This window comes from Gymnogyps californianus, chromosome 1 (assembly GCF_018139145.2).
Source record: "Gymnogyps californianus isolate 813 chromosome 1, ASM1813914v2, whole genome shotgun sequence".
In the NCBI taxonomy this organism is placed as follows: domain Eukaryota; kingdom Metazoa; phylum Chordata; class Aves; order Accipitriformes; family Cathartidae; genus Gymnogyps; species Gymnogyps californianus.
Window position 1 is genome coordinate 181,048,769 of NC_059471.1, and position 19,454 is coordinate 181,068,222.

The following is a 19,454-nucleotide window of genomic DNA, read 5'->3' on the forward strand; positions in this document are numbered from 1 at the left end:
GTGCAGCATAAACTCTACAACCTGTAAGTTTACCTGTGTAATCATCAGTGATTTCATGTTTCAAGATTAGCAGACTTGGGATAACTATGTATCATACTCATACAGTCTCTGGTGTAAACATATTTTTTTAAATCTAAAACTGATGGAATAAATACAACAAAACCAAAATGTATCTCTGTAGAAGTCATATGCACAATTTCAATCAGGTATTAAGTTGTACGACATGAGCAAGTCTGATAGACATTCATCCATTTAAGCTTTTTTTATTGTTCAGTAAGACCGGAAGTCTTCCTGGGGTCTTTCTAATACAGAAAAAGCATGTCATTCATAATTTGACTGAACAAAACAGCTTGTGAGAGCAGGGGGATGAGACCCTTCTGTTTAGGAGCTTTTGTTTGGGTTTTTTTCGGGTTTTAATTACCTAGGCAAGCAGGAAAGCCCATTTATTAAATAAGAAAGAATAAAAAGGGTGAGGTTAATACACAGAAAAGAAAACAAACAAAACACACAAGCAGGAGACCAGATTGTGAAAAATGAATTCTTAAAAAAGTAGTTTCAGGATTCATTTTGCATTTTCAATCTTAGGAGAACACAGTATTACAAGAGGAAAGAAGCTCCCTTAGATGGGGGACTACTGGATTACTTTAGTAGTTTTAAATTCTAATCTTATTTGCCTTCTTCCAGGAATTACGTTTATGCAGTATGCAGCCAACACACTGACTTCACGGCTTCTGGTCTCATCTTCAAAAACCAGCAGACAGCTTCCTCACAGTTCTGCTTCTGAAATTTTTTTTCAGACTACACTCCCTCTGAACAAGTTTAACAGTTAAAAATGTCTTTGCTCCTAGGATTTGACAAGGTCTAAGGCCCATCAGTTCTAACTACCCTCATGCAATGCTGGGGGGCAAGGGGGGGATAAAATAAAAATCACTTTCATCTTGCCTCCCACTCTTGAAACAAGTAAGCTAATCAGAGTTACAGTTTCAGTCCTGTACAAAAAGCTGTTGGAGATGCAGTTTCTCATTCCAACCCATCTATTGCTGAGAACCATTTAACAGCTTTCCTCTGAGAAACTCATGAATTTGAAAGCCTGAAGAACGTTAAGCAATTCACAAGTCAGACAACCTTCTGTTTTACTGCAAACAGCAGGATATTCCTATATGCCATTTCAGTCACCGCTTTAGCTAATAGTTCTGCAAATGAAGGCTTACTTCGAATAACTTTGGTGCAATCATTAACCACTTGGCTTGGAAACCCACTTTCCACAGTCTGAGCCAAAAATGTTTCCCAACTGTTCCATTTGAGGCCCTATATCCAGGAATAAAACTGAAGCAGAGGCAAAAAAAAAAAAAACCACCACACTTTACACAGCTCTCCTGCAAGTTACATCTGAGCTCTTTGTAAACACTGCCCCTCTGTTAAAACGTCTATGGTGAGCTTACAGAAAGCATGGATCTTTGTGCTCAAACTTCTCTTGGGCACAGATCACTTCAATTTCAAGTCCAATCAGAGAACCATTCTACTTGCCTTTCTAGGGAGGCCAGAAGTAACACATCCCAGCAAGGATCACAAAATAACCTTTTAGCTTATGTTAGCGTACTTGGACAAGCCACATAAGAAGTTGTGTTGTCCTAGAAATACTAACAAAAAGCAACTAAAGCCTCAGTTCTAAAGAAATGTTTAAGTCTGTTCTCACAATTGCTTTCAATACAGAAAATAAGTCAGATCTGCTTTTCCATGCAGGCTAGAATATTTGAAACTGACTTTCATTTGGGCATTTAGCTTAATTTATGAGCTGCAGCATATACAGTTAACAGAAATATTCAGAATTTTAAAATATTTGCTTTACAATGTAAATCATTCTCTTAAGGTATCAGAACCAAAACCCAGTGGAAATCTAATACTTTAAGGAACACATGGATTTAGCACAGATCTCTAGCTTATAGCTTGATGTGATACAGTCAACCAATACAAAAAGCAAATGGTGTATAAAACATTTGTTTAGTGGGTCTCATGCTTACAGGTTACTTGCAGCAGGACACTAAAGTGGGTAGCTGAAGAAAAACAGGAGTAGACCAAGTGTTGTGAGAGCAAGTAAGAATGCCTGATCTCCCAAATGCAAATTCAACAGTTTAATAACACTGCAGAAAACCAGAACTTGCTAAATAGTCTTTAAATCACTGGTTGGAAACAGCACAATATCAATTACCTGAAGAACTAAAGATTAAGGAGAGTGACAGAACAGAGAGCCTGTGACAGCAATCAGATACAGTAGCTGACACTTGAAATCAATATTAAGTAATATCTACTGTTTTGCCAGGATTTTCTTCCAGCCATGGATTTATCAGTAAGCCTTATTACATATGGAAGTCTAATTCACCCCTGCATCTCAAAGGACCTGTGCTGCCCGTTAGCTCAGACGGAAGCCGTCTAAATCTGATAGATCATCACTCAGTGGAGAATGCCAAGCAAAAGAAACGTCTAACTAAATAACAATTCTTTATGTACAAGAAAGTAGGGTCATACCCATGGGTAGCTGGCCGCTTCTTGTGGATATAGTGGTTAGGTTTACTCATTTTGCAAGCCTGACTGAAAATGGATGTGATCTATTGAAGTCTCTCCATGAAAGACCAAGACATCCAATAATTAACATATGCCTGAAGGAAGTCTAATTAAAATAAAGCACATATTTTGGTTTAGGAGAAAGTGTTAGGCACTGAAATATATACTGTCTATAAAAAGTTGCTGCTTTGAAGAAAGGCTGAACCATTAGACAAGAACACAGGAACACAAACTTCAACTCAGAACTGGACAAGTAGATACTGCTTCTCCCTCTAGTTTCTTGTGAGTTAGGCATTACCACAGGTTTGGCAGACTAGTAATTCTGAGAACAGTGATGCATTAAAGGCAATATATTTTTATATAGGATAATTAAATCATTTTACATCATATCAGAGCACCACAGTACAGAATAGGCATCTACAGTTGCAACATAGTATATTAAGTCAAATAAAATTAACAAACTGTTACCCTGACTTTTTCTTCCTTCAAACAACTTTCAGTGTTTTACCTTCTAAAATAAAAGCCCCATCACTTACTCTCCAATTGAAGTTGAGAAGGCAAGAAACTAGCTCAGTAAAAATATAAGTCTAATAAAACAAAGAGGGCTAGAAACCAAATTCTGAAGTGACTATCTTCATGGTAGTCAAGATGTTGAATAAAGCTTAACAGAACAGACTACTGCAAGTTTCCAGCTGCCTTTTTAATATTAATAGTTATAACATGAACAAATGATTCATAGCCAAGTATGAAATGAGAGAAACTTTTCCAAGTATGTGACAGAGAGACCTGAAAAGCACCACTTTTAGTGAAACTACATTCCTTTACTTCTCTCTCTTTTGAAGTGGTGCACTGTGTACAAGATCAACACTTTTAAATCCTGCATCTCTCTAGCAGCTTTCTCTGTTCTATGACTTTTAAACAGCTTCCAGATATTGTGCCAGGTCTACATCAATATGGTATTCAAAAATGGACGGCAGACTTCTTCCTCTCATACCTTAAGAAACTTGGCGTTGAGGATAATTTCTGCCTAAGTACAGATGAATTAGGTCACTCTCCAGACTGTATGAAAGCTGCTGAGCAGCCAGGTAATCTTGCAATACAGTTTCAATTTGGGGGATCACCTAACCAGAAAGTATAGCTATATTTTTTGAAAGTACTGAAGATTCTCCTGGCCAGGAATAGACTAATAGAGATTAATGCACCTTTGAGACCTGGGGAAGAAAGCAGTCATCTTGGAGCATACAAATTCCTCTCATAAGGCAGACAGGTAAACATTTTTATAAGTGTACGTGCACATAAGCAAGCCCCAGCTAATACAGAAAACTCCCTTTCTTTCACAGATGTAGAAATGAGGTGCCAAACCTTTTTATCCAGGCAAGTACATTGTTTATTGTATGGCTACTGGAGGGCCAGATGACACACTGAGGGAACAGCCAGCTGTTATATTTTCTTTTCAAAAGAGGGAGAGAAGTAGCATAACCCATTACTTCCACTTCACACAAGTCAGTGCTCTACTGCACACAGCTGTGGGTCTTGTAAGACATTCCTACACACCACAAGTTGGCTACCCCGCACAGAAAAAAAAAATCTTTTGGCTCCAATGATTTATAGCACAGAATTATCTACTACCATCTATTAAGTATGAAATAGTTTGAAACAGATAAAAATGTAGCAAGATGTAATTGACCTGTGAAAGATTAACACTGCAAGGCATTCGCAGTCAGAAAGCAACAAAATGAAGACCAACTATTATTTTGCATGCACTCAGGTTAAACATCATTCTTTCACTATTTTGGGTTAAAGAATAATGTAAACAAGAAGAAATTTGTGGGTTTTGTCCAAACATCTATTTTATTCACTGCAGATATTGTAAATGCTCTGGAAACAAAAAGCTTCTGCAGGAAGATTACTCTTGCAATTTAAAGGTATTACAGAGCTGCTCAAATTTCTCACAGATTTCCTATACAGCTCTGACATATTAAATTGTCAGCCTCATATCTGACACAGAGTTGTTTCCACATTTTTTTGATGTTTGAGAAATGTCTGTAGCACCTGATAATAGTGGAAAAGCCTTCTTGGCTAAACTTGCTGTTGCAAAACAAATAGTTGGCACAAAGAACAGTAAGGCTTAACAAACAAAAAACCTGAACCACTGCCTCCTAAATGCATTATGGATTAAATAAGCAAGGATGATAAATAAATGGCTTAATAGTCATAAAATAGATTCTGCTGTAACTCACACTCACCAGATGCCAGAGTTATAAACACATTTACCATTTCCTGATTGTGATGTGTAAATGTCTATGCAGTTTAAAGCTGTGTTAATTATGACTCTCGGCAAAAACACTGTATTTTTTACTTTGAATATTCAATAATTAATACTAATCCTAAACACCATCTCTGACACATTACTATATACAGCACTTTTCATCACTATATAATTAGTATGGTTAAGTTGGACTATTTTGTCTAACAAGGCAATCTTGTTCAACCACTACTGTTGATTGTATTAGTAACCACTTTCTGATTGTTGCAAAATATTTTGTTTTTCAGACATTTTTCCACCACAGTGAAATAACTACCTTTAAAATAAATACATATTCCTCTCCACATACAGCATATTTAAACCTTTTAATGAAATCAGATTAATAAAGCATTAAGACATTAGATCAAAAACCATACAGGATCACAATATTCAACAACCTAACTTGTTACCTAAAAAAATTGCAACAAAAGGCGCTACACTGGTGAAAAAGCCAGTGTAAATGAACTAGAAATGGGATTTCTCGTTTCCCAAAATGGAACTCTGAACGGCTATCAGGGCCCGAGCAATACCAGTTGTTGCAAATCACTGAGCATAGACTTCTTTGTAGCTGTTGCCATAACACTCTTAGTCACAGTATTTTTAAAGTGTTACCTGCTACTTGTGCCAATTTATCATGAAGTGCATATAAGCTGTTCATCATGAGACTTATTTCATCTTCCTAGAATTAGAAAAACACATTAATGTTAAAACAAACATTCATAGAGATGTATTTTCTTCCATTTACCCCAAAAATCTTTATACACCATGAGGAAAAAAAATGGTTTTACACATACAGGTGGAAGGTGTAGTGTTTCACACATCAACAATGATGCAAGCAATAGATTTTGAATCAAAGTATTCACAATATAGATTTTTCAGATCTTGACAAACTAAACTAGATTGCAGCCTGGACTCTGATGGATCTGCCAGTTAAAACTGACAGCTCAAAAGGTTATTTTAATACTACTGAGAACACAATGCAATGACCCCAAAGAAGTTTGGTGTAGGGTTTTGGGTTTGGTTTTTTTTTGATAGCTACTATGTAAAAATAAAAGTTTTATTCTTAATAAATGTGCAGTGACACTTCATACCAGCCACACTAAAGTACTGTCTGGTCGTATTCCCACATAAAATTCATAGCAAAAAGTAAGATTTTTGCTGTCTAGCTTCAAACTACAGCAACTTAATTAAAAAAAAAAAACCCACCCAACAAAATAACCCAGAAAGCTGTGGACTATACAATCTTGTTGATACTTCCTGCATATCCCACTAGTATAAAAAGGCCTAATTCCCAAAACAAGCATGAATATGAGATGTCATACAATCATTACTTACAGGGGAGTTAAACTTATCAAGGTATTGCGCAATTTCATTGAAATAATATCCAGAAACATTTTATATTAGAAGGAATTATTCAAAACATGAAGATGAGGAACATGCAGTTGCATACACTGAGTACTAAAGGCCTTTTGAAAAAGCTGTGGTTTTTTTGAAGTTGGCTCTGACTCCTGGTGCAGAGTCAAATGGCTGAGATAAGACTAGAGCCTTTATTCAGAAAATATGCAAGGAAAGTCATTTTCCAGTTTGTGCATCTGATTATACTCACATTGAAAAAAACTAAATATATTTTAAGTTTCACTCCCTGATGCACCAGCACTGTCTGACATATTTGAATGCTCCAATTTTTTTCCATAAGAAAACTGCTACCAAAAAGTAGAATACTTCTTTCATTGAGCAAAGATTTGACAAATTAATTCCCACAGACAATATCAACAATTACCAGCATCACCTCTCCCTATTCTGGTCCTACAAAACCATCACTGAGATTAAATTTATATAGTTGGTACTTCTCAGGAAACTAACCAACCTTATTAACTTATTTCCTGGCTGGAAAATACTGGGCATGGCAGAAGAGGAAAATCAGTCCTCTACCACACGCACACACTAACAGCAGTACTCCAAGTTCCATTTATTTGCCAGTAGATACACCCATGACTTCACTAATAGCTACACTGAGACAGAAATGTGAAACATTTTTGTTACCAAATTTTTTTTTTTGTAAATTAATGGTCAGCCCACATAAAGGAAGGAACTGAACAGTATAACCTTCGTAGATAACAAACAATCAAGCATGGAGCAGGAGTGCTATGGAACAGTACACAAAAAACACAGAACATACAAAACAGGTTCTCAAGTTGTCAAGACCAGTGCACAAGATGCATTCTCTCTGCGCTACTAAACTCATTCTGAAAGAATCCTCAGAATTTACTCCACAAAATTAAGTTTGTTCAAAAGATTCAGAAACATTTTCTACCCAAGAAACTAGCCAAGGCTACCTACTTAAAATACACAATTATTCACTTTTGGAGAGCTCAATCCTAGACAAAAACAAACAGAAAAACCCACACAATTATCTTGCAATACTTGCTTATATATGCCTAGCAAAAGCAGATCACTATGTTTACAGTCCACCAGGCAGAAAGACCGAAGGTCAGAAGAGAGAACCACCAAAACGCATGCTGCGGAACTAAGAATAATACAGATACCATCAATGGTGATATCTCAAAAATGGTTATCCCGATATTCCAGTTGAAAGAGTGAATATAGAACGAGTAACAGAATAGAATCAAAGTGACAAAGACAAACTTTTTAATCCATTTTCTGAAGGAGGCTAACCCTTACTCTTCTATGGCACTAAATAACATCCTGGAGTTTCAAGTCAATCATCTCTTACCAGGTGTCCTTCCAAGGTTGAGAAGCCAAATGGTAACAGTAAGAGACAAACTGATAAATTTAGTCTCAAAACAACACAATTTTTCCTCATAGCTCTACAACACAAATTATGTAACATTTTCTTAGTATATAAAGCAACCAGCATGCCACAGCCAAATCTTGTAATCCTAGTTATATTGCCCAAAATGAAAAACAAAAAATTAAAACATTACAGTTGCAAGAAGTGCGTTCATCTCATGCAAAACATTCTGAAACTGCATCCTTCTGAACATATCTATATTTTTTTATACAATCACTTGACAGACTAAAATCTCAATATTAAGTGGTTTTACTTACTTCTATTTCTTGTAGTTCTTCACTGAAGGGATTCTTGACTGTCAAAAAAAGAAAAAAATTAATTCATTCTAGAGTCTGAAAATACTAAAAAGGTATACCAACACTGTAGCTTTATGACAACGCTGTAATCTTCAGATAAAAACAAAGTCCATATTATGACAAATAACAATTAGACAGCTACTAACCTTTGACTTAACTCCACATTTGAAAATGCACTATACTAGCAGATATATAAGATTCTGGTTTAACCTAAATGCAAATTTCACAGCTATTTCTATGCAAACAAAACCATGCCTGCCATTTCCCAAACTCTTGCTTTAACGACTCAACTGCACTGAAATAATAATTTGAAGGTTTTACATTTTTTAGTGTCTAGTTTAAAAAAAGCCAAACTACTTTTTTACTAAGCAATAATCCATACAACACAAAGCTCTACAACTTATCAGCATTTTCTGTTTTGACAAGAGTAATAGATAACACACTGAGAGCTCAGGTGAAAAGTGCAGTGTGACTAAATGACCATTCCTCCTTTCTAAATAAAACAGTTCCCACAACTCCTGAAAGCATAGGTGTATCTATTATATTCCTCCTGGCTACAAAAATACATTCTTCAAGGAAGAGAAGTTGAAATCAGACAAGTAATTTGTGCTATGCTTCCACTTAAGACCAGCCAGCTGGTAACTGAAAAGTTACCAAGGCAGGAAGCAATCACCATTAAAGCATATTGTCTTGCCTTTCTAAGCCACAAACTCATTTCACACACAATTTGAGCTTATACAGAAATTAGCAGTTCTACGTGCTATTCAAACAGAAAATGAAGCTTCTACTGACCATAGTTCACCAAGCACAAAAACAAAAGAACAAAGTATCCTGTGAAACCTGACACAAAATTGAAGGTCTAGGTTGTAATTGTCATCATACTGATGTTGACAGCACACCAAGAACAGGCAGCACTTGAAGGGGCACACTGCTCCATATACAGTTCTAAAAAAAGTAGACTTCTTCCAAAAGAAGAAAAAGAGTACTTTCCACTACTTCTAGGTCTGATGCATTTGCATAGAGAATCTGGAAGAAATCTCAGTCTGGGAAGAATTTTGTGCATTTTGAAATCCTGCAGTTCAACTTTCTATACCAAGGCACTGTAAAAGACAAGTACCATCTTAAATAGTGTCCAAAATACATAATTCCATTTACATGGTGTACTTACACCCGTCCCCCCACCCCAGATATTGCAGCTGTTTACACAGCATTTCTGCTTGCATCTGAAGGTAACTCAGCAACAGCCTCTGATAGTGCTAAGCAATTTGACTTCTTATAAGGCACTCCCATGCTGACCTCTAATAAGGCACTCCCAGGCATAAAGATATTCACAAAACATCAAGAGTTGCCTCCCCAACAGTCAGCTGATTGATAATATCTTGATTCCTGAACCATAACCATGATTAAGCTGATCAGTTAATTTAGTTATAAATGGGAAAGATAAATAAAGGTGGACACACTAGATCAAATTCATGGCAAGATTTCTCATTTAGGAGAAATGGGAGGATACAAAAGAAACTAAAGAGGCAACTTATAAATCGGGGTCCCCTAACCTTTGCCAAGTGTAATCGCATCTGGGAAAGTAACTGAAAAAAACAAAAATAAATTATTTGTAAAACAATGTAATTTTTATTACCTGCACAAACTTCCATAGCACTGTTGGCAGCAGCCCGACGCTGACCCACTTCACCTTATTTTTGAAAGGCAAGTTTGAAGCAGGAATGATTACCATTTCATTGTTCCTACATGTAGCAATGGTAAGGAACACATTTCTACAATTACAACCAATAAATGGTGTATAAAACAGTAGGGCAATGAAAATGCTTTCTGAGTAAAGACGAAAGCTTGACTGTCTGAAACTCTGCAAACAATGGTTTGTCCTGAGCTCAGAAGAAAATTAAGCGCGCTACCTACCCAATAGCAATAAGCACTTCAGCTTCCTCTGACACAGCAAACTGAAAAAAAAAAAAAAAAAAAATACAAAACCACCCAAACACAGGGACTGGTTTTCACAGACATCCAAATACTTGATTTAGACATCAAATTAATTAAAACTGACAGAAGCAGAAGATGTTCAAGCACACTCATAGACCAAGCCCTATACCACTTCATGATTTCATTCTATAGGTGCAAATTCTCAGACATTGCCTACTAGATCATCAAGCTACCAGCTTTACAAAGCTTCTATGTATTTCATTCATTAACTCAGCAGAACATTCCCAGTACACTAAACTTTTAATCTAAATAGCCTAAAATAGGATTAGAGAAACACAGCCAAGGCTCTAGATGACTGCCAACCTCCCAGTTTGATCATTAGTTATCCAGACAGGATAATTATGTAATTATGGTCTCTTCCCAAGGTCAATCTTACTGAGCATACATGAAATCTTGATTATATGGTTTTAGATTAGAGGGGGAGGGGAAGGGGGGGAGGAGGGATGAGACACAACAGCGTGTAGATTTCAGTATACCTGACAAACGTACTGATGAAAGCCATGGAACAAACACAAATGCAATACTTCCATGCCTGCAAAGATGCAAACTGAAAACTGTCAGCTGCAATTCTACATACGCTAGGACAGTGCAGCAACTAAGTGAAGGCAATGGTGTTGTTATACTCAGACTTTTCCAGCATCACAATCCCAATGTAAAGTCAATCTCACATGCGAGCAACTTCATATTTGGATAAATTAAAACATTGAATTTATGAAGCAATCCAGATGAGATGTCAATGTTTGCCTCTCCTTCACAAATACATAGTGGTTAACGTGACAAAAAAAAAACCTCTCCTCCAAAACTATCTATCACAAAAATTTAACAATCCTTGTAACTCATTATTTTAACTCACACTATAGGATTTCCATGAAATCCCTCCGTAGTTGGTGATTTTACAGCAACTTAGCCAGTAAGTGAGATACATTTATAAGATGTTAATATAGTTTAGGATGCCTGATACCTTAAGAGGCAAGTATGCTAAATGCAACTGCAGCAATTTATCAGCTGCACAGGCAATTAACAACTGTTAATCAATCTGCATATATTTACCACACAACCTTGATTAACTTGAGTTAATAAGGCCACTCCTTAACTACTTCAGTAATTCCTCTGTTCTGAATCCACCCTTCTTTCTTTTGTCCAGGATCTAAGCTCTTACCAAATCCTCCCACATCCAGCCACAGATGTAGTTTTCATCTACTCCAACGTGTCTAAGGTATTTCAATATATTATATCAACATCATTGGTTCAAAAGGTTTCTTGACAGTTCTTAAAATATGTGAGTATAGTTTTAAGAGTAACAATTTTTTGTTCTACCAAACTAAGCATTAATTTAATAACTAATTACTAATAGAAGAGTTTCTTACGTGAACATATCATACTTCCAAGGCTCCTCCTCAAAAAGGGTTCAAGACCTCTACCATACAGCAACAATTACAAGCCTTGAAAGTAGTCTATCAAGCTCATGTTTCTATGAGCTTCAAAGAACAAATTCTCATCTACTTATACCACAAAGCTGAAAACTATAGAGATAATTTCTAAAACAGGAATCTCCTGACTGTTGTCCCAGGTGGTCTTCTCTCCAGGTTAGCCAACCGACAACCACATCCACTGCCTTCAAAAAAGGAGGGTTGCAAGAAAATACCTGGACATGGTAATCTCATTATCCATTAGAACTCCCCAGACAGCAGCAAAACTGTGAGAAGCATGGCAGTTTTACCTGGCCACACGTGAATACTAGCTGCAGGATAAAAAAAGCAAGAGTATTTTCATGGAAGAAAAACCTCAAAAACTTGACAAACGGAACCATACCAACTCCCCCAAAACACTAATAGCTAAACATTCTGGCTGAAAGTTTGATACATTGGGAGAAGAGCTTTACTCTTGGCAGGGTGTAATGATAATAGGATTCTTTGGCCAGACATGGAAGGAAACAAAAAGTAAGCACACTAAGGGACATCATCTTCACATGAAACTTGATTTCAGAACAGGAAGGGATATGCTATTTAAATTCCATTTTTAAGAAGTGATCTTATTTAAATGCTAGTTAATCAAGAACAAGACAATAAGATTACCAAAAAGCCTGCAAAAGAAATCAAAGCAGCATAGAAATATTCTTCTGGTTAACTGAAAAGACTACTAATGACCCTTAGAAGTAACTAATTTACACATATTACTGTTGGGACAAGCTGTAAATGATGACTTACAGACTACTAGAATTCCTCAGAATAGCAGAACTGGTCAGTCTCATATAACAAAAAGTCACCAAAACAAAGCTAAGGGTCATAGCACAGCTCCAAAGCATTCCAGCCAAAGCTGTCAACACAAATGCACATACCAAGCCATCTCACAGAGATGCTCAATTTTTGGAGTACAAGTGCAGTCAATGTCAACATACAAGGTTAATTTTTGCTAGAATACAGAAGCTTTCATCTTTAAAGTAACAATAAAACCACTCGTCACCACCACCACCCATTTTCCTCCCTAATACATTGGTAACAATTGCAGACAGACACAGTTATTTACGACGGTTTAGTCTTCTTCACTAAGACAAACAGGGAGCACAAAGCAGGGTTTCTTGTCTTTTTCAAAGCATGGTCAAACAGATACGAATTTGCAGCCTAACTGCAGACACTCATGAACACACAAGTCAGCTTTTATAGAGTCTTAATGGTACAAGTTCCAAAGACTGACATAGCTTCACAGGCAGTCATACCTAGAACGAAGACACACACAAATAAAAACACCTTTGCTTAGGACATAAGCTAGAACCATATCACTAACATGCTACCAAAATAAGGGATTCGGTTACCTTCTGGTCACCAAATTAGGATGCCAAAAAGTAGCTAATCCTTCCACTACAGCTATCTCCTAGATGCTGTGGTACCTTGCCCTGAACAGTATTACCATTCTTGCAGTTTCAGTATTCAATACACTTCAGATAACATCAAAACTGAAGCATGAAGGAACAGTCACACCAGGACAAACCAAGGATTCAACTAGCCCAGAATCCTGCCTCCAGCAGTAGCAAGAAGTTTTACTCTTTCCAGACACACCTGTCCCTAACTGGAGGGGGCAAATCAACAGAACAGTGGCAAAAATGAGTGTCAGAGCATAAGAATATAAAGTATATGCTGATACTTCAACAGAATATTCTCCCAGTCAAAAAAATTTGCACCTCAGAAGCTTCCTGAGACAGAAGTGGCTGGCTATTTTTTTCTTTTTTCCTAAATTATCAACTCCAATGTATTTTTCCCTACCAATTTGTCTAGTCCCACATTAACTCCAAGCAAGCTTTTAGCTTCAGCAACATACGGCCACAAAGAGCTCCACAACCTAAACGTGCATGTGTGAAAAACCAGTTTCTCTGCTTACTCTGAACTTGCCACTTGTTAACTTGAGAAACTCCTCCTTGTATTAGAGGAGACAGTGAGTAATCAGACTGTATTCACCCTCTCCATAATACCCATGCCTTTACTTCATTCCTCAGTCTTTCCCTCGGTCCTCACGCTTCCACACTCAAGTGTCCTATTCCTCCTTGCTATGAAAGCCATACTATGCTTTTCATCATATTACTACTCTCTGAACCTTTCTGCAGCCCTGCTATGTCCTTTCTGAGGTTGGGGACCAGAGCTGGACACTATTCAAAATAAAGGAGCACCATAGATTATCAGTGCCATACTGATATTCCCAAATATATCCTCTCAAATACACTTTGTTCTCAATTCCCTTCCTAAAAAATAGAAAATCCTACCATTGTGTTTCCTTCTCGAACACTACTGAATATTAAGCTAACATTTTTAACAGAATCATTGTAATGCCATAATCTATTTCTGAATGTACACATAATTTGATTTTATAAATGAAAAAGCAACTTTCCAATGCAACTTTAAGGAGCCGTAAAGCCACAGCTGCAGAAACAAGAATGATCCCAATTAATCTGTAAGCACTTAATTTCTCAATGTGATGATACCAAAAGTGCCAAATACCATCCACACAAGGATTCAGAGACTGTACACTGCAACACACACTTCCAAGCTAGCAACTTCTGCAGAAGCAAGAATGTTCCTCCCTGCAAACAGAAAAGTACTTTTCTCCTCCCCACCCACAATGTCACAAGCAGACTAATCCCAAAACAGCAACAGTATTTTTTCCAGAATTTGTCCTGTAAAGGTGTGTTCATTAAGTGGATAACCTAACGTTGTCCATTAGAATTTTTTCTTCATTAAAAAAAAAAAAACCAACAACATTAGCTGGATAATGTATTGTTAACAGAGGAAGCAACAATACTAGAAGCACTGCTATCTGAAATGGGCCTTTACCCAGCCTTTTTCTACATGACCTTGGAAACAAGTTCTCAATTTTACAATCCAAGTACTTTCAACATCAACTAACAGATCTGTAACTTTTTTTTCGGTAAGTCTGGGGTCAAGTACTGATTCCACCCAGTGACATACTGTGTATGTGTCAAGGACAATTCTAAAACATTTTCTCTTAAAGCTCCTAAACCTTAAAATGCCAGAAAACAAGCAAACAAACAAGTTATTACAGGAAATAAGTTATGCCAGAGCTCCATCTTTCAAACAGCTTAAATAAAATAATCCTGCCTTTATTTTCCCTCTCTGCAATTACTCAACACTCAAAACAAATGAGCAGCTTTGCATGACCTCCATCTCCAGATTACACTAATTCAGGTAGAAACCACTTTGAATCAGTAGGCTAAATCTCTGTGCTTTGATATTAACACAACAAATCATACATCAAGCTGAGCAATTCCTTCACTACAGATTATCTTTGTGTGCTTTGGAAAAAGTTTTTATATTTCTAAATCAGTACACCGTTACAGTTTGAATAGTCCCTGGCCATGCCAATTTTGAACAGCAGCACAGTCTGCCACAAGGATTAGAGAATTCTAAAAGCAGCTGAATCTTTCCTTAACATCAAGTAAGTTTTCCAACTGCCTCAGTTTAGACAGCTTTTATTGATAATTTTTCCCCAATATCATTTGAATTCTTTCTGATTGTGAATAGGTGATATAAGGGTTGATGATACAACCAAACTATTTCATAATCACTTTTTTTTTTTACAAAACCCTCCTCTAAAAGAATTAGAACTATTATATTTGTGATAGAAAATGTGTCTGAACTGAAATGTCTATCAGCCCTGAAAACAGCAGTCTTCATTACTTTAGGTAAAAGGGTGGGAAATACCAGAATTTCTCTTTGGAGTTCTTCACTGCTTCTTAAAAAAACCTCTCCGTATTTTAGCTGTATCACCCTTTCTAGAAATGCTCAGATCTACTCCTGCCTATTTAAATACTGGTTAGAATAGACCTGAATGTTGAAAGATGCTCTTAAGAGAGTCATGTCAATTCGGTCCCTATTTAAGAGAGACTAGTGTTTCAGGAGAGCTTGTCATCAGATTATTCAGTTTCACTAGAGTAAAAATACTATTTTCATTCTAGTAATTGTATTAATGATTGAAAACCTAGAAACCATAAGTTTTGTGCTTAAAGTAAAATATTTTAATATGTGTAGTGTCTGTAGATATCCCAGTACTGCAAAACTGAAACAGAATAGTTGGCTGTAAGTCAATTCATAAGAACGTCACCTTCTTTAAGCAAAAAGCCTTATAAAATAAATCCAGAACTGAAGCAGTTGCCAAGACATCAGAGCTGACTTCACAGGAAGTTTTCACTATATTATTGCCACATTCACTCCCTGAACACTGCTGCCAGCTAGAATCTACTGTACTGAAGTGCTCATTTCAAACAGACCTGATACCTCAGACTAACACCTGCAAATATTAACAAAGAGACTGCCTTTCCTTCTTCCTGGTCTCCTAACTATCACCATCAACGACAGCAAGACTCAGGGAAGAAAAAAAAAAAAAACACAAAACCCTACAGAGCTATAGTACAGACACCACTTGTTTCAAAAGGAAGAATGTGCAACCTGCCTGTGTGTATGAAAAAAGCGTGAACATTCCCTTTTTCTACTAGAAGACCCTGTGAAAATAACTGTATGCAACAGATGAAGGAACAAGTAAATGAGCCCAAACAAGAACCAATACAGCCACACCAAGAAACAGAACAAGCTTTAGAACAGCACTATCAGCAAGAAAACAATACTGCATTTTAATTCCCCAATTCCACAGACAGATGAGAAATTTGGGCAGAAAAGATTCGAGCAGTGTTTCATACCCCTAACTCGGGGGGGGGGGGGGGGGGGGGGGGGGGCTGGTGGGGTGTCATCAGAAGTAGGAAGTGCCAGTCACCAAACACTCCAGACAATAATTCCAGCTGCTACACCCACCCAGAAACAGGTCTTCACCCCAAATTCTATCTCCTCTATGCCTACATTAATCTCAATGAAGCATACTCAGTACAAGGGCAGACTTAAGCAAGACCACATTAAGCTGCTAGATTATTTACAAAATCGTTTTTCATGATCTGTATTTGTGGAAAGCTAGAACAATTCTTACAATAAAGTATCCTCTTCTCCAGTTTTATTTCTACCAGTGTAAGGAAATGTTTTATAGCAACAGAATTTGCACACACACTTTTACATTATATTACAAAACATATTATATTTCAATGAAGAAACAGCTGTCTGTGTTCTATTAGGAAAAATGGCTCAGGAGAAGTGCATTTGCCATGCATTGTAAAAATTAGGTAATACTACATTCCTTGCACACACATGCACACAGTCTCCATCATAGGCTAGTGTTTATATGTAGGAAAAAAAACCCAACACACTAAGACTGCTTTTATCAGCAGTTGCAAAACATTACCAGGAGAAACGTTAGACTTCAGACACCTACCAGCATTTTACAACGGGTAGAGAATACCTTCACTTGCAAGAGAATCAGAATATGCTTCTGTAATAGCTCTTCTTCCTTCTTCTGTGCTCCCTCTCAAATATTTTAGCTCCTTATACTTTACAAGGTCAAAAAGCACCCCCGACTTCAATAAATGAACACAAATTAAAAAAACCCAAAGATATTCAGAAGCAGGGGAAACTCCACATTGAAAACATGACAGCACAAGCAGCTCAATGTTAAATTAGGAAGTGGTCTGCTTTACTCAAACTCAAAAGTTCAAGATGGAAAGCAAACTCATAAAGCAAGTGTTACTAAAACAAAGAAGGTTTAATAATCAATGGGAATCTACAATTAAATATTAAATCTACTGTCACTCTGCCAAGGGGCCCAGTCTGGATAGAAACACTCCTGTGGTCTCATACAAGCAGGAAGGATTCCTGTCTTGAAGAGTTTCCAATGTAAAAATACCCAGTTATAACCTCTTCTTCCAGATAGACTTCAGTTACAAAGTATTAGTAATGTACTGTAATAGTATGAACAGTTTACAGCATCCAAAGATAACATTCAAATGGAGAGCACTGACAGGAGACCTCTTAAGAGACCCTCAATCATGAGAGCAAAGACATTAACAAAGTCAAGATAAAGATCACAGAGATTTCTCATATTTAAAACTGGGGTTCTGCTGTGCCTCTGTCCTTTTAACCATTCAGCACACATTGGTCTATCACTGCTTGCTGCACTAAGAGCAGCAGAACTGCTGAACAATGATCAAGACTGAACACGGCAGTAAAACTGAGAATAGGTGTCCTAGTGTATCCTAGGGAGAAAAAAGAGCTTACTCTATGCAGGACATAGAGGCAGCTGCTAGCAGGTCTCTTGTCATGACAAAGATGAGCTTTCACAGAGGAAGCAGCAGCCAGCTTACCAGAAGTATCCATATTAGCTAAATAGAAGAAGGCAAACTGCCCACCACGTATAGCAGAAGTTTGCAGAGCTCAAAACCAGGATGAGCTCAGCAGTAATTCAAGACACACCACCACTTGACTGGAAATGAATAAAAGTAGGCAATATTCAGTAACTTCCATTTTTACTCAGCTGGACTAAGACTCTGAAGAGTTGGCTAACCTTCCAGGCTGTCTACCATACCAGCTGCATTTGTTTGATAGCATAAACTGGCTGGTTCAAACAAAAATTATCTGAAGGGAACAACTGGACTACCACACAGCCATACATCACCATTATCCTTATATATATACCTTGTCATTGGCTCCTATGTGCAGCTGAAGAGTCTGCTTTAACTAGGACTTCCAATATTGTTATCATAATTGTTTATTAAACAGGTTACACCTATTAGTTAAAGGGTTATGTTATCAGCTCACGGATTAAGCTGATGAATCTTCTAGCAGTACTGTGTGCAATTCTCCTGATACAGGTGGATCTAGAGAGCATAAAGAACCTACCTTGGCAAGAAACTGATCTGCCATACAGAAACAGCAAAAAAAACAGGATGGAAAGGAAGAACAAGTGACTCTTACCGAGATCTCAAACACTGGGGACAATAAAACCTTACCACACCATTGGCTATTTGTAAATACATGAGAACTCTGTAGTATCTAAGTCACTACATAGTAGTACAAAGTTAGGTGCTTGAACTATAAAACAAAGTTTACAAAACAAGATCTTAACTCTCCTTCCTCAAACCATTTCTCTCATGCTTAAGGAAGCATAGCTGGCGATATAGATAGTAGTCTGATGCCAAGGTTTGTGTAAGAAGCTCAGTACATTCCCATCTCCTGAATGGAAAAGAACATCACATGCTAATTCATTCCCTTACAGAAGGGACAGGCAGACTCTATTTGGCCTTTGGTCCTCAAATCACCAGGGCAGTTCCTTCCCAGGGCTGCTACCTTCACATGATTCCCCTCCGCAGTTTGCTCTCCCTCCAAAGGAATGACTTTAATACCACACGTCCTATACAGAAGAATAAAACAAGTCTGGATTTAACATCCCACTGTTTTTTTTCCCCCTACTTCACGTGCACTTGTACTCAATCTGCACATTTTTGTTGTTAGTTCATAAGCAGCACCTTTAGCTGAAGGTCAAGAGGAAAAAACAGTATTTAAAGTTATAAATCAAAAAACACATTAGCCACTGCATTGTCCAGTTCCAAAGTACACAGACACATTAGTGCTCAATATAAACAAGCTAAAAAAGAAGTCTACTGCATTTCTGCAGGGAGTACCACCTTTGATGGAAGTCAAACTTAACAGACACTGGTCATAATACACCTAGGATCACCAAGTCTGTGCATATACACCTGCCCATTCTGAATGAGCAAGCTCTCAGGAGTACTTAAAAGGCTGGTATTTCTGGTTTTCAATGAGAAATGAGAAACTACTAGCTCAAGGGACGCTGTACAGACAGTACAACAGTATGGCTCTTTCAGACGTTCTCAGCACTCCATTTTATTTTTTTCTGAGTTTATATCAAAATGAACATGTGTTTGCTATTATATACAAAATATAAAGTACCCAAACATGAATATATCCTTTAGATACAGCTCAGATTCCTCATTTCCCACAGTGATTTAGGAACACCTTTATCCAAAGCTGCTTTTGCATAAGCAGTACTTCACATGCTTACAGATAAGAGAAACAAAACC

The 19,454-nt window shown here is 37.2% G+C and overlaps 1 protein-coding gene across 1 annotated transcript in view; it reads right to left on the reverse strand.

Annotated features, from left to right (window-relative positions):
• LEMD3 (LEM domain containing 3) overlaps positions 1-19,454 on the reverse strand; it is a 51,311-nt gene that overhangs the window by 21,688 nt on the left and 10,169 nt on the right. The window contains 2 exon segments of the mRNA XM_050906568.1: positions 5,480-5,546; positions 7,937-7,974. Coding sequence (XP_050762525.1) covers positions 5,480-5,546; positions 7,937-7,974 — 105 coding nt within the window.